The 15,810-nt window shown below is 37.0% G+C and overlaps 1 protein-coding gene across 3 annotated transcripts in view; it reads right to left on the bottom strand.

Moving 5' to 3' along the window:
- RGS7BP (regulator of G protein signaling 7 binding protein) overlaps positions 1–15,810 on the bottom strand; it is a 140,050-nt gene that overhangs the window by 47,019 nt on the left and 77,221 nt on the right. For all 3 annotated transcript variants that reach the window (XM_082383192.1, XM_082383194.1, XM_082383193.1), the window contains exon 3: positions 1,274–1,404. In XM_082383192.1, coding sequence (XP_082239318.1) covers positions 1,274–1,404 — 131 coding nt within the window. The remainder of the gene's footprint in view (positions 1–1,273; positions 1,405–15,810) is intronic.

The following is a 15,810-nucleotide window of genomic DNA, read 5'->3' as shown; positions in this document are numbered from 1 at the left end:
CATACATATGTGTGTATGCAAGATTTGATTTTTACAGGTACTTTATCATGTCATCTAGTTCCTCTCAAATTGCATGCTCATTTGATTTCATATCTCTTCTTCAGCTCCTTCTTCACCTGAAAGGTCTTTCTTTTTCCTTCCCTATCTGAACCCTATCCTCACAACCTAGCTCAAGTCCCATCCTTTTGAAGAGATTTCCCCTGATTATTACAGTTTACTGACCTTTTCTATCTCTGAATTTAAATCATAGACAAAGATTACCTTCTGTGCATCCCTCTATTTCTTGATCTCAAGCACAAAATGTTTGCATTCAGGAGGCTCCCAAAAATTATTGTTCAATGAATTAGCAAAGAAAATATAGATTGAATCCTGCGGTGACAGAAACTTTTGGCTTCCTCCCCAGCATCCATTCCATTCCACACTGTCCCTTTATGCAATAGCCACTGGTTGGGTGGGGTTGACTCCTCTCCTAGCTCCAGGAATGGGCCTTGATTGCCTAAACCAATCAGTTTAATTCCATCCCCTTGGCTACCGTGATTGGTTCAAGTGTAGACATGTGGTCTGACCTGGTCCAGTTAGAACAAAGCTCAGGACACTTGCTAGTCTATAATGGAAGAAATTCTCTCTGTATGCATATGTGATGACTGAAACTGTTGGAATCAGTTTGCAAGTGTGGGGGAAGGGCAGCTTGAGGGTAAAGTCAACCCCCCGCCTCCCCGAGAAGGCAGAACATCACTCAGAATGGGAATCAGAAGTCTGATCAAGCCATGCTGAAGCCACTGCTGCCTCTAGAGGTTTCATTCATTTAAGCCAATATAGTCTCTTTATAGTTTAAACCAGGGAATGAGATTTTGTTTGTTGAGTTCCCCCTATTTTTAAATCTTTGGGACACAACTTGTAATTTGTCGTCTTGCAACCAAATACATTTAGGGAAATAGCAGCAATCTTGGATAGCATTTACTACCCTAGTTAAGATCATTATATATTTTTGCTGCCCATGCTGATTCTAGCCAAAGTCATGTTCACATGTGGTAAAATAATAAATTTGAGAATTGTTTCTACCACAATTTCTATTCAAGATGATCAATGTTCTTATGTACTTTGATAGTACTGATATAGACTTCTTTTATTCATTTATATCAAACATTTCCTGAACATTTATATCCATTCCAATTGTGTGTAGATAGACAAATGGTACACATAGGCCTTTGCAAAAAATGAGGTTTTGTTTAACATTTCTCAGTGTTTATGGCAACATATTAAATGAAGATACCTTTTCGATGAAATTGAAGAGACCCCAGCAGACACATGGATTTTAGCATCTCTGTTGTGTACATTTCTAAGCAGCATTGCAGCTGGATGTAGAGCCGACAGATTTCTGGATGGATCTCACCATCTTCTGGGCTGCAACAGAATGAAAGAGAAAAGCTGTGGACAGTCTCAAGATTTCACTCATCAGCCATTTGTCTCAGCTCTGAGAGGAGAAAATGCCCACTAAAGATTTCTAAAGCCTTGGGTCTAAAATATAGGACTTCTTGCTTTCAAACCAATAACCAAGGTCACAGTTCTTACATAAGTGTCTTTCTGAATAACAGCTCATAATATTTTTCCCCTTCAGCAGCAGATTTCTGCTAGGAGCTTAAAATCATAAATGTTTTAAGTAATTGAAAATATCAGACATTTTCAATTTAACTGTTGGAACAAACTTCCAAAATATATTTAAACCATAAGACTATCCTAGCTTGCAAGAAGAGATTAAAAACTCTTATTTTTAGAGAAACTAACGAAGAGCTATTCAGCTACCAGTTAGACGATAGCTCTTTAATATTAAGGCCCTAGCATAATATGGTTAGAGAGCCAAGATACAAATTATTTTTATCAGTCTTTTGTCTCAGTCTAAAGGACATCCTTTATTGTCTGCTATGGTTAACTTATCAAAGGCTAAGTGTTTTTAGTGAAAAAATGAAAAATTTATGAAAAAAGAAAAGTAATAAAATTCTAATAATTTTGCTTAACAATCTAAGCCTAAATAAATACTGAATTTATGCTCTAAAATTTATTATAAAGTACTTGAGCCTTTCTCTATTAACTGTGGTAAAGCAAACAAATGTGAATATGATAAAATATGGAGTGATCACTTTTTAAGAGGAGAGAAATTAGTTGTTGATAGAACACTTTATTTTAGATGCAGGTAAAATAGCATGTATTGAATAAAGCGAACTAAACAAAAGGGATACAATTTAGAGATAGATTAGAAATGGAAGAAGTCTAAAAGGGAACTCTGTCAAATGTCCTAATGTGTTATCTTTATTTTTATCTCCATTCATTTAAAATGCAATGAAATCTGACTAAACAATGCAGCATTTGGATTCGATTCCTTTGTAAAGTGGTCAGTGGCAAAATGTCAGGGGCTATTATCAGAAAAAAAATGGTGGCTTCATTTTTATTTAAGTTCTGGAATCACACTATAAAGAATTTGTATTTACATAGCACTTTACAATGATAATAAGTTGACATTTTGAATACTTATTTAGTAGATGAGCCAGGATTATTCAACTATATGGCTTATATAACACAGGAAAATGCAGAATTCTTTGCCTGAGTATGAGTGATGCCTGCAAAGTTATTCTATGTCTTTCCCGTGTCAGAACAAAGGAACTCAAAAGAATTTATATGCAAAATTTGGCTTTATCTGAAAAATAAGAGCCTACATTACTTTCTCATTTGTGTCTCATGGGTCCAGCCCTAGGCCAACGCTGGAATCAAGTATATCTTTGGCGAAAGTCCCAGATTTTCTTGCAGAGCTTCTTCCCCCAGGTGCTTTCCACCCTCAAGCTCTCCTCCTGCTCCCTGGAGTTCTCCCCCATCGCTCTGCCACACACACACAACGCCTCATTATTTCACATCATCTTCAGCCTTTCAAAATGTCTCTGCGTCTGTCCCCTCCCCTCTCCTCATGGCCCTGCTAGACTCTGAAGGAATAATGGGCATCAGTGGTTCATATAATAAAAAGTGATCCTGGTATATTACCTGCTAACACATTGATTTTGATAGAAAAATCTGAAGGTAATGTCTTATCCCAAAGACAGGCTAGCGGGAAAATATTTTAAAGCAGGCAGGTCTTTTCTGTGCTGCTTCATCGTCTCCATCATAGCTGCTTATTTTCACCTACGTATAACATTGGCCCTAGTGGCTCATATGCAGATTAAAAAAAAACTATAAAGAGTCTGTGGTATGTATTGTACATTTGATGAATGGGACAATTAGCCAGTACAGTATCGTTCCAAACCGTGGAGTATTCTTATTTTCAGAAGTACAAAATATGTGTTTTGTGGCTTAGTTCCAAAAATATGCAAACTTCATATATATATATGACATTTTATGTAATTTAAACAAATGATTACTGTATTAACAAATCTTTAGAGCCAATATATTATTTTACAGCTGGACTGTGAGAGACAAAGCAATGTATTAAGTGCTTTTGAAAAAAGGCATGTCAGAACAGAGATTAAAATGCCTAACTCCTATCATTTCCTTGGGTGCCAGCTTCTTAATGCCTCTGTAACCAACGGAGATTCTCTAAACTGTGGAACCATTTTGCCCTTCTTACATGTTATGGGAGGAAACTGAATGGATGCCGCCAAATCAGCCTAACAAAAATTAATTGATGCTAAAGTTGCGTTATAAATTTTCTGGTTAAAAAATTCTTACATATGCTCATATATTATCCTTTAACATCTTGGAAAATTGAAGTATAGAGAAAGAAAGAAACTAGTCAAAGAGCAGTGGACAAGTTATCTTTTGTGTTAGTGTTTCCCAAGGCCTTGACTAGGCTACATTAGCCTCAGGTCTTGTACAATTTATTTCTCCCACTTTAAGAGCTCTAAGCTGTATTACTGCTACTGATTACTAAAAGTTCATTCAAAGAAAAATTGCTGAATGGGTTATAATACATCTAATATCATGATCAGTGGGCTGAAATACATTTTTGAGAAGAATTAAGAGCATTTAGGTTATTTTTGTAACAAGTGAGCAAGAGTCAGAGCCTGGAGAATGGAGGAAAGTCAAGAAAACAGCGACGTGGAAACTTGAAACTTCCTAGGGATAAGTTATAAGGCCTAGGGGAGATTTCACATTGAAACAAAATTAGGCCTACATACTTACTCCAGGAACTGAAGCAACTTAACTTAGAGGTAACTTTACCATGTGTGACTGATGCTTAGTCTAAAATGATTTACTCTTATTAATCCAGTTGAGGTCTATGAGAGTCACCCTGAGGTGATGCTCATTTAATTCAGTGAAAGAAATTTCATAAGTTAGTGACTTAGGTGTGATTATTTATTTATTTTTCTGTTAAGCAGAAGTCAGGAGCTAACCTGATCATTTTGATTAATTTGAAAGCCTAAGTATTAATAGAAAAACACCCTAAAAATTAACTTCGACAATATTTCAGTGATTTAGAGCTCAAGTTGAATCCCAAAACTTTTAAAATAACTGCCAAGTTATGAACCTTTCAATCAACTCTTTAAGGATGAGAAACAGGATTTAATGTCTTAATATTAGGACTTAAGAGACCTGCACTGGTGTAGTAATAGGGGTACATGAACACAGACATTGCCTAAGTCACTCCTTGATAATGGAAATGCTCTCTAATGTGAATATTCTTATTTTGTAATTCAAAAGTAATATGATGAACACCCACCAGAATGACTAAAATTAAAAAGACTGACAATGCCAAATGATGATGATATGGAACAACATCTCGTACATTGTTGGTAGGAGTTAAAATGGTACAAGGCCTTTGAAAAAAGTTCTGGAAGTTTCTTATAAAACTAAACATATACCTCCCTATGACCTGGCAATTCCACTTCCAGGTATTTACCTAAGAGAAATGAAAATCTATTCATAAAAAGATCTTTTTAAGAGTGTTCATAGTAGTTTTATTTAGAATAACTAAAAACTAGAAATAGCCTGGGTGTCTGTCAAGAGGAAAGTGGATAAAGAAACTAGAATATCATACATCAACTATACTTCAATTAAAAAAAAAAGAAACTAGAATATTCCTACAATAGGATAATACTCAATAATTAAAAGGAGTAAACTCCTTATACACAAAACAATACTGGTAAATCTCAAACATATAATCTTGAGTGAGAAGATCCTTATACAAAAGAGTAAATACTGTATGACTCCATTTATATGAAGTTCTAGAACAGATAAAACTAATCCATGGTGATAAATATTAGAACAGTGGTGGAGAGAGTATCGACTGGGAAGGGGCATGAGAGGGAACTTTCTAGTGTGAGGGTAGTATTCCATATCTAGATAAAAGTTTGAGTTACCTGGGTGGACACATTTGGCAAAACTTATTGAACGGTACACTTGAGATTTGTGCATTGGATTATATGCAAATTTCATTTTTTTATAAAAGAACCATAGGCAGTGATATTTCATAAAGGAAAGTACAGATGAGTTCAAAGTTTGTCCCGAAGCTTTTGCAACATGTACCTGGAAAGTATTACTTAAGTGTAAAGAAAGAAAGAGAAAATTGTAGTCAGAGAGATTTTCAGTATATTACAAAACTCTTATTCCTTAATTTTGTATTAAGATGTTTTAAAGCACGTTTCACATGGAAGTTGTTGTTAAGATGACTTTAAATTAAGTTATAAGCACTTTTCTTTTAAATATTGTATTTTCTCTCCTTTATCCTTTTCAACCCTTTCAACTGAGGCATAATAAATAAATGAAATTAAAAAAAAAGAACCATAGGCAAATATTGAACTCCACTTAAAGATAAACATGCTGAACTGTTTAGGTGTAAAGTTTCCTGATGTCTGCAACTTCAGAAAAATAATACAGATTGCGGAGGGATAGAGGGATGAACATACAGATAGATGTGTGGTAAAGCAAGTATAACTTGGCATAAATTGAACAAAACAACTGGGAAGCTTTATGACTAGTAAGGTCAAGTTCAGGGGTTAGCCTACTGGGGATTTTGGTTATGAAATGCCTTGGCCCTGCATCTGTCTGCTCTTTTGCCAAGCTTGCCAGACTTGGTGTTTTGTGCAGCTGCTAATAGCTTCTTAAAAACCAGCAAAATGTTTTTTATTTTGAAAGTCTGTCCCTAATGCAGTGGTTTATATATTTAGATGAAGGCAGAAAGACATAATAAAAGGAAAATGGGTTCCGGAGTCAGAAAACTTAGCTCTAAATATAGACTTTGCTGTGTAGAATTGTGATTGTAGGAAAACCACTTTAAGTTCTCCAAGACTCAGTTTCCTCAGCTGTGAAATAGGCATAACAACTATTCAAGACCAAAGTATCTAAAGGTTGGTGCAAGAATCAAATGAGATCATGTATGGGAAAACAAGTAAAAACTGTGAAGGATTGTTAGAAGTTGGCTGCAATCCATCTAAATACATCAAAGTTGTGTATAATCTTATACACAAGCCTTATGGTTGTGTATAATCTTTAGTATTAAAACTTCTCTGCCATTCTAAAACATTATTTGTTTACAGCTACCATATATGGAGCTGAAGGAGACTTTGGTTAAATAAACATACCCTTAGGCTGAGAAAGAAAGGTGTGACCCCATTGACAACCACTCAGCATTTCACAGACTTTGGTGATGACAGATAAACACTTGGGGGTTGTCAGCTAGCAGAGATGGAAACCAGAACTCCTGTTGCAGCAAATATATCCAAGTCGTTCTTCTCAGAACCACCTCTGTTGTTGGCTGTTAAGCCAAATGGCAAGGAAAGACTCAGGGAACCAAATGGGATGAGGGAAAGGGATGATATTCTTTGCTTTATTTTTCAGAGCAAATAGCTAGGGAGGAAAGGGATTAACTGACCTACCCTAGGATAGTGATCTCTGGGATATATCTTCAAATACCCCCAGTGGTTTCCTCTCAGATAGATTCCACTTATACAAGGATATATCCTAATTCTGTGCCAAATTCAGTGAAGGCTTCAGAGCCCAGCCTTCATACGCTTTCATGAAGGAGATTTCTCAAGGAGGCTCCATGAGTTTACATAATCAGTGAATAGTCAGAGGGCAGAGAGGGCACAAGTGTGTGTGTCTGTGTGTGCACGTGCATGTGTGAGACCCAGTTATTAGTTTAGGTTTCAAATTCTTAAATGTAATTACAGGGTCTATGCAAGTTCATAAACACAGAACAGATGGCAGGTACCTACTAAACGACTATACTCTTTCATACCAAAATAAGCCCTGCAATAGAAAGAGGAGCCCAGTTAAGCAGAAGAACAGAAACAAGATATTTTTCAAGGTATCTTTATATAATAATAGTTGACTCTCTCTTTTGTCTCCAATTTTCTCATAATCTTCCTTTTAGTGAATTTTTATGAAACTTGTGTTTTAAGTGGCAATCTCCTATATTTTCTTGATAGAGAGTCATAGCAAGTTTGGTTCCCCCAGGAGCCTTTGAAGAAGTAATTGCAGTAATCCCCTCACTTCACCGCATGTCAGTTTCATGGGAGCATATGGCTTGGTGACTTTCCTGGCCACTGAACACGAGTCTGGATCAAACTCTGCCCTGGTGCTCCTCGGGTTCAGTCAGAAATGAAACTTGACTTTTAACAGCAGAGTAAAACCTGTAGTGCAACAGAATTATCTTTTGGTAGCTACTCTGCATACCTTTTGCAAAGCAACAGGCCTCAGAGGGGCTGCACCTTTTATGATTTAGGGCTGTATTCTGGTCTTCATCTCCCTGTTGTTTTGGTTTGCCCTCTGGCAGGACCTTTGACATTTCCCCATTACCCAGTTGAGAGGTTGATAAATAATGGGTAGCATTACCAAGCACCTTGTTCATTTTTTTTTCCTATTTAAAGAGTAAAACCTATATTTAAACATATTCAAACACTTTCAAAAAATCAATAGCCCTCAGTTTCCTGACATTGTGATACTTACAATGAAATAAGACTAAAAATATTACTATTGAATTGTAAATCATCTTTTATTCATCTTAAATGTTACTGTTTAAGGCATTACTGAGGAGAGCTGGGAGTAGGTGGTGACCTTTGTGATGCCTTTTCGGGCATATCCCAGGGCATCTGAGGTTGAAGGAGTTAATGGGCTGAACATCATAACTTTTTTTTCTTGATACCTGAAACTCATGCTTATTGATCAGGAGAAAACTAACATTTACAAGGCACTATTCCTTCCATTTCCAGAATAAAATATCTTATTCTGTCTTGGCTTCTTCTCCCACCCTTCCATTCTTTTTGGCTTGAGAGTCTTTTGGCCTTTCCATTTTTCCCTCTGATTTTCTCAATGTTTTTCTCTTTATGGTCTCTGGTTGGGACTTATGTGGGGTCTGCAAACAGCTCTTTAAGCCTTGACTCTCCAGGTCTTGTGATTCTTACAGCTAGCAGACGGAAGCCTGTGGCTGGTGGAATCTGAGTCTTAGATTCTTGAATCTTTGCTGAGATGACAATCAGCACCATGGGTTACATGGCGACAACCAGCCCTATCCCACTGTAGCTAGGATCAGTTTATTTTTAAATATATATGTATATACATACTTACATTTATATTTAAATTAAAGAAGTATATATATGTTTCCACATTTTAATTAGAAAATATTTGTTGCATCAAAAATCAAGATTTTCAACCTCTAATGCTTATTGTTTTCACCTGGTAGCAATGATCTTCAAAGATCAGTTATCATTCAATGATCATGTGTTACACTGGAAAGAACTCAGCTCATTAATTTTCACTATATTCAAAGTCTGGGTCATTAATTGCAGCAACTGGTTAATTCCTGCTTTTATCCACTGGAATTTTAAGGTTCAACATATTAAACTGTTGGTTTATCTAAATGGCATTTAGATCCTCGTTCTTAATTATGTTATTAAGCTAGGTGATGCTGTATTTTTCTTTAGCTAAAGCTACAGGCTTCATCAATATTGCCAGAACAATGACATGACTTTAAAACAACCTGAGGTAACTGGGCTGACCAAATTTAACTCATTCAATTAATCCAAAAGAGAGTTTTTGATTAAAAGAAAAAGAAATTTCCTCATCTCATTTAACTGGACGGCACAAAATGTTGATCAATACTTTAATATCTAATGATGACAATTCAGTATAGTTACATATACTAATATGTATAGTTATAGAGTAACTAATTGTCAAATCCATTGTGGTTGTGGCTTCCTCTTATATGTGAGAGACTGTTTATCTAGAGTGATGGCCTGAGGCGTGACAAAACGTCATGAGAGTCCAAAATATAGCTCTTTCTTTTTTTTTTTTTAGCCTCAAAAAACGATTAAACCAGGAAGGCTCTTTGGGGAGCGTTTAGGAAAAGGGTAGAAAGATGACATCTGTTTACCATATAAATAACAATGGCAAATACATATAGCTCCTCCTATGTGCCAGAGCTTCAGTGCTGCCAGTTTAGCTCTCTGGCTCATTTTTCAGTTTACATGAAGGATTTTGAGAAGACTTAGAACTTTTTTAGCATTTTGAGTCTACTTTTCCAACTTCAGACTCCTACCCAATGCTAGAAGTTCTTCAAACATTATACCTAATGGGATTCTCTCGTGTTATTCTGTCTTTCTCTTGGCATGCAGTGATAATTTGTATTTTTTGTGTAACTCTCAAAAGATGACACTTCATGCCAATATGTTAATGTGCGTTTCTAAGACAGATGTAACAGCTATTTTCTACAAAAAGGCAAAAGCTTTATGCAAACAGAAGAGACCAGTATCTATACACATGGAAAATATCATATACTACCATGAGTTTTTTTCACTGGACTATAAATTCCTTGAGGCCAGAAAGTTTATCTTATTTATCTCCATAACCTCCAACACTTAACAGATTGTCTGGTACATAGTACGTTCTCAATTAAACAGTTCCCCAAGGCAGCCTTAAAAAGTAGCGCCTACATGATATGAAGAAGCTGAAGGCTGGAATTACAGTGCTTGGTTCTGCCATCACCAGGTCCATTTCACAATTAGAGATTGGTTTCTTAAGAATTTCCTTTCTTGCAGCCTTATTTTTTCTTTAAGCTGTTTTATAAAAATAATTCATATTAACAGACATTTTATGTAGATAAGTAAAAAAAAAGGAAAGGATGACTTATACTAATACCAGAGGTATCCATTATTAATGTTTTGGTATATTTCCTTCCAGATTAATATCCCCAAGAGCATGAAGTTTTATCCATTACTTCTGTTCCCCGAGCACCTAGCAGAGTGCCTGGCTCACTGAAGGCTCTCAACCCATGTTTGTTTAAATGAATCAAACTGAACGCTCAAGGCTGACCATGTATGAATCCAAGTGTTACATGTAGTGTTCTCAAAGGGGCAAGGCTAGTAACTTCAGAGTGGTCAAGTCAGTGAAGGAAGCAACGGTAATCTGACTACCTGAGGGGGAGAGTCCATTTTACAGCAGTAGCTCACGTTTTCTCAAAGAAAGAAAAAATATTAACATAAAGGCCACCTTCCAACCTCCATATAAAGCATAAGTGGTCCTGCATCAAACAGTTCTGGGTTTAGATCTTCATTTCATTACTTGTAACTGTGTGATCTTGGGCAACTTTCTGAACCTCTCAGTGCCTCAAAAACTGAATTAGGATAGTAATACCTGATTCATAGCATTATTGAAAAGATGTAAGTGAAATAATAGATGGGAATTATATGGTCATAACAAGTACAAATGAATGGGGGAAGTATTCCAGGGAGGCAATTCTGCATGTAATACCTAGACATCTTTATGACTTTGTTACAGGCTTTTTTCCTATTTAATTATTAATTCAAATAATATTTATTGATTTCCTGCTATTAACAAAGGGACAATCTGGAAAAAAAAAAGGAAAGCATTACTTTTTCTGGAGTCCTTTTTTAAGAGTTCATGGAAACTCCCATTATCATCCTATGGTGTTTTTATTTGATGATAACATATCGTAAAGTCTCCCTTAAGACATTAATTTTTCTGAACAGTGACAGAAAACTTTCAGTCTTTTGTTTCTTCCTTGATGTGGTATCATTTTACTGCCATCAGGTTTTCACCTTAATGGCTCCATCATGGAGATCTGCATATAATTTTTTTTTCTTTCTTAATGGTAAAGTATAATGTGCCATTAGGTGAAACAGAACGAAAGGACTCTGCACCCCTGCCAATAGTTAGCTCAAGAACAGAAATAGCTCTTCCAAGCAGACAGACATATGGGCAGGAGAGAGTGATTAACAAATCTTTAGGTCAGTCTCTCCAATAGAGGCATTACTTCTGATTTTCAAAATAGTATGAGTTATGTAAGATCATTAGCCTTTAGCTAGGAAAAAACAAAAAGGGTCGTGGGCTTCACTGTCACAGGGCTTGAGGGTAGGAACTCGCTTTATTATTTCTTGACATTTGATTCAGCATTAGCAAAGTGCAATAAAAAGGAACATTTCATGGGAGTTTACTAGGTGCCAGATACCACGCCAAGCACTTACATCTCATTTAATTCTCCCAGTGAATCTGAGAAGTAGTTACTGTCCTTATCCTTAATTTACCGATTGAAGGAAATGAAGTTTAAGGGAGGTTAAAAAACTTGTTCAAGGTCAAACAAATTGTAAACACAGTGACAAGACTCAAACCTAAATTTATGCTTTTAAGTAGTCCGTAATATTACCAGAACTGAGTGCTCAGGAACCGAACTGTATTTATATCTTTGTCACTCATCTCATGCATAGTTATTGAGAGCATACCTTATGCAAAATATTGTGCTAGGAATGAAATAATTTTTTTTCTACTTTTTCTTTGTTGAGGCCCTTAATTATTGTAGCTTAAGTTGGCCCTACTCCTAGTTCTTCAATTTTTCCATTTATAATAAGTGCACAGTGATATCTTCTGCCTGGCTCAGGGAAATGCATAACACTAAGGGAGCATAAGTGTATAACACAGGATGCACGCCAGGCTAGTGCAAGCTGGTGTATGTGGGGGGAGCGGGGAAGACTGCCAATGAGGACAGTGTGTCCCCTAAGCCCCCAGGGGTTCCTCCATCTAAGCAGAGCAATGAGAGTTGGGAAAGGGTGTGTTAAATATTGGGTATGGAGTTCTCTTTCTGGCTTTTTGTGCTCTTTTCTGATGCACAAACATGGATGGACTGAGTGGGGAGTGGGGAGGTGCCCTTGATGCTGTTCATGGGCCGTCACTATTCTCTCTTTTGCCTACTGAGAGGGAGAAGTCTCCAGCATGCAATGCAGAGGGCTCTTTTTACCACTTTATTATAAATGTGAGAGTTCTGTGCCCAAGAGGAGGAATAAACACTATAGATTATTTGCAAAGCATTTTAGAAGTGAGCAGTGAGATAAATATATTAATGCAAATATATGACATTGTTGGTGGCTAATGGCTCAGCCGACTTAGACCATAAGAGTTTTAAAATGTTAGACAAGTAGTCTTCACACTTTGTATATCATGCATCCCTATCCATAAAAAAATAAAGTATGCACTCCTACTATACATGTATTTGTTGATGAATCATACATATATAATGATATTAACATATCAGGCATATTAAAATATAAAAAAATAGAAATTAGAAAAAGAGACCATAAAATATAAAGTTATAATATTTTCTTTCAGATCATCTTGCACACACTTTGAAGCCCACAGGCTAAGATCAGAGGTTCTCAAACTTTAATGTGCATTAGAATCACTTGAAAGGCTTGTTAAACCATAGTATGCTGGGCTCCATCCCTAGAGTCTGGGCTGTGGACTGATCATTTGATTTCTAATAAGTTCCCAGCTGATCTAGGAAACACACTTTGAGATGCAACAGGTTAGCCTAATACAGCCTTACCCCTTAGGGAAGGTATGCAGCATCCAATGGAAAGAAGCAATAATGATGGCCAGTAGAAAGGCTGATATTTAAAGCAGACGACCCTATGGAGAACCCCCAAATCATAACACACAGCCACAGAACTGATTTCATTAAGCAAAAGCGTCTCTTAATGGAATCCAAGTATGTTCCAGGCACACAGAGAGAAAAATGTTTTCAGATAACATTCCAGATACACATTAAGGAAATCTTAGTAAGTGGATCCAAACCCACACCTTAGCTCAAACTTAAGCAGATGGAAGACCATGGGAGGTTCCAGGACTGCAGTGATACAGCGTCCCACATGGCAGGCACCCCTGAGAAGCCAAGCATGGCTTGGCAGATTCTCCTGAGAGGCCTCCTGGAGGGTGAGCATTCAAGTTGCAAATCCTATTTGGTTTGCTCTCCAGGTTTTACTGGGCAAGGCTTTATCCTAATTTTAAAAACGCCTTGTTTTAAAACTTCTGCTTCATGTTGGCCTTCTTTCCTTTCTTGTCTTTGAACTCACATCGCAACACTCTTAATGCAAACTGACATCTTATTGCAAACCAAAGGAAATGCAGTAACACCGACTTTACAGATTAGTATATGAGTTAATGAAGAGCCCCCAAATGCTGAGATGACTGGAAAGTGATGCTGTTCGGGCAAGGGCAGGGATGATAACCTCTACCTCCTGCCCTGAACACATCCCTTACAGGGGTGCTCATTTGGACGCCAGGGGGAAAGTCAGGGAATGCACAAAAGTATGTTCGAGCTCACACTACTAATATTCCAGAGACTCATAACAGAAACCAAATGTGCCTACAGCTGATGAAAACTGCTTGAAGGTTGTGAGGCTGCAGCATGGACTGGGGCCTGCAGTCTCAGTGCAAAGTAAAGACAACTCCTCTCTGTCTTCGTGAAAGGTAAAAATCCTGCTTGTGTTCTCTGGACCTGCTGCAAAGAGCACTTGCACAAGGGTGGGAAACATCCTTCAGCGGAGTGTAACAGGGAAACTGGAAAAGTTGATCCAGGCAGGAAATGGAAGAATAATAGAAGCCTGGCTGACACGAAGACAGAGGGAAAGGACCAATGGGGACAATTCTGTGTGGGGACTTAACTACATTTCATGGTGGAAGGTTATGCATGCTGGCTGCTAAAGCTGCAGTGAAACATGGAATATAGCCCATTCTTTCCCAGGGGTTTGGGTGGACAGGAATTAATTTCTATTGAATTTTTACACTACCATTTCTCTCTGTCTTGTTTTTATTTTTTATAAACAGTGCAGCTACTCTGAAGAATGTCATTCCTCTTCCAAGTTGATTACTTTGACTAGTGTGTGCTTAAGTTACATTTCCCAACATGAATATGTGAAGTCTCTGAGTGATATACACACATTCATTTCCCTCGACTGTGAATTATGAAAGGCAATTTCTGTTGCAATTTAAACATGTCGTCTAATTAAAGATGCAAATCTGGGCTTCCCTGGTGGCGCAGTGGTTGAGAATCTGCCTGCCAGTGCAGGGGACACGGGTTCGAGCCCTGGTCTGGGAGGATCCCACATGCCGCGGAGCGACTGGGCCCGTGAGCCACAATTACTGAGCCTGCGCGTCTGGAGCCTGTGCTCCGCAACAAGAGAGGCCGCGATAGTGAGAGGGCCGTGCACCGCGATGAAGAGTGGCCCCCGCTTGCCGCAACTGGAGGAAGCACTTGCACAGAGACGAAGACCCAACACAGCCAAAATAAATAAATAAATAAATAATAATTAAAGGTGCTAATAATTAAAAAAAAAAAAAAGAGACTTTAGCCCATATCAATTTCATTCAAAAATCTCCCACTAAATTAAAAAAAAAAAAAAAGATGCAAATCTTGAAATGTTTATCTTTTTTCACCATTCTATCCTTGCTTTTACATACACACACACACACAGAGGCACACACAGATATTCTTATGTCAAGCATGCAGTGTTCTACCAGAAAGGAACAATGTCAAAAATAATAGCAAGGATAAAGAAAAATAATCACCCAGTCTACATGGAGCCAAGAGAAAGACTTAGAAAACAGAGTCAGAAGTTGTAAGGCAATTTTCCCAAGCATCAAGCAATATTATATTTGTTTGCTCTCTGAAAATGAGAAAATAGTATTATGACAAAGTTAAAATCATTTTTAGATGAAAAACAAATTATGCCCAAATCCCACATCTTAATGTATCTAAGTTAACTTTTGTGACAAATTTTCTAAACTTTGACTATCTGGGTATTTGCTTTTGCTCAGTTAGAATAATTGTAGGCCAATTTTGTATTTCTTGTTTTTTTTAAACTTATCACCCTATCGTAAACATTTTCCCATTTTAAATAATTTCAACATGGTAATGAGGGTTAAAAAAAACCAAATGTCTGTCCTCCAGAGCAGCATTGTTCAGCAGACCTTCCTGAAATGATGGAAATAGTCTTCTGCGCTGAGCAGTGTGGCAGCCACTCGCTTCATGTGGCTGCTGAGCCCCTGAAACAGGCTAATGTGACTGAGGAACTGAATTTTTAACTTTTAAAAAATTTTATTGATGTATAATTGATTTACAATGTTGTGTTAATTTCTGCTGTACAGCAAAGTGAGTCAGTTATACATATATATACATTCTTTTTCATATGCTTTTCCATTATGGTTTATCACAGGATTTTGAATACAGTTCCCTGTGCTATACAGTAGGACCTTGTTGTTTATCCATCCTATATATAATAGTTTACAACTGCTATTCCCAAACTCCCAGTCCTTCCTGAATTTTTAATTTTATGTAAATCTAAATTTCAATGCCTCCAGCATTATATAAGTATACCAGTTTCACTGCAGAACTACCAAACCTGGATGTAATTATTTTTTGACATTTTGCTAATTTACACTGTGTAAGATTCTCTATATTATTTTACCATGTGCTTTATCACCTATTAGCAGAGTTGAATCTTTTCCTTCATGTTTGCTTACTCCAATTGTGTGTTTATGCCC

The sequence above is a fragment of the Balaenoptera borealis genome, assembly GCF_965194805.1.
Source record: "Balaenoptera borealis genome assembly, chromosome: 2".
Lineage (NCBI taxonomy): Eukaryota > Metazoa > Chordata > Mammalia > Artiodactyla > Balaenopteridae > Balaenoptera > Balaenoptera borealis.
Note: the sequence above shows the minus strand (reverse complement) of the source record. Positions and strands in the feature narration are given on the sequence as shown.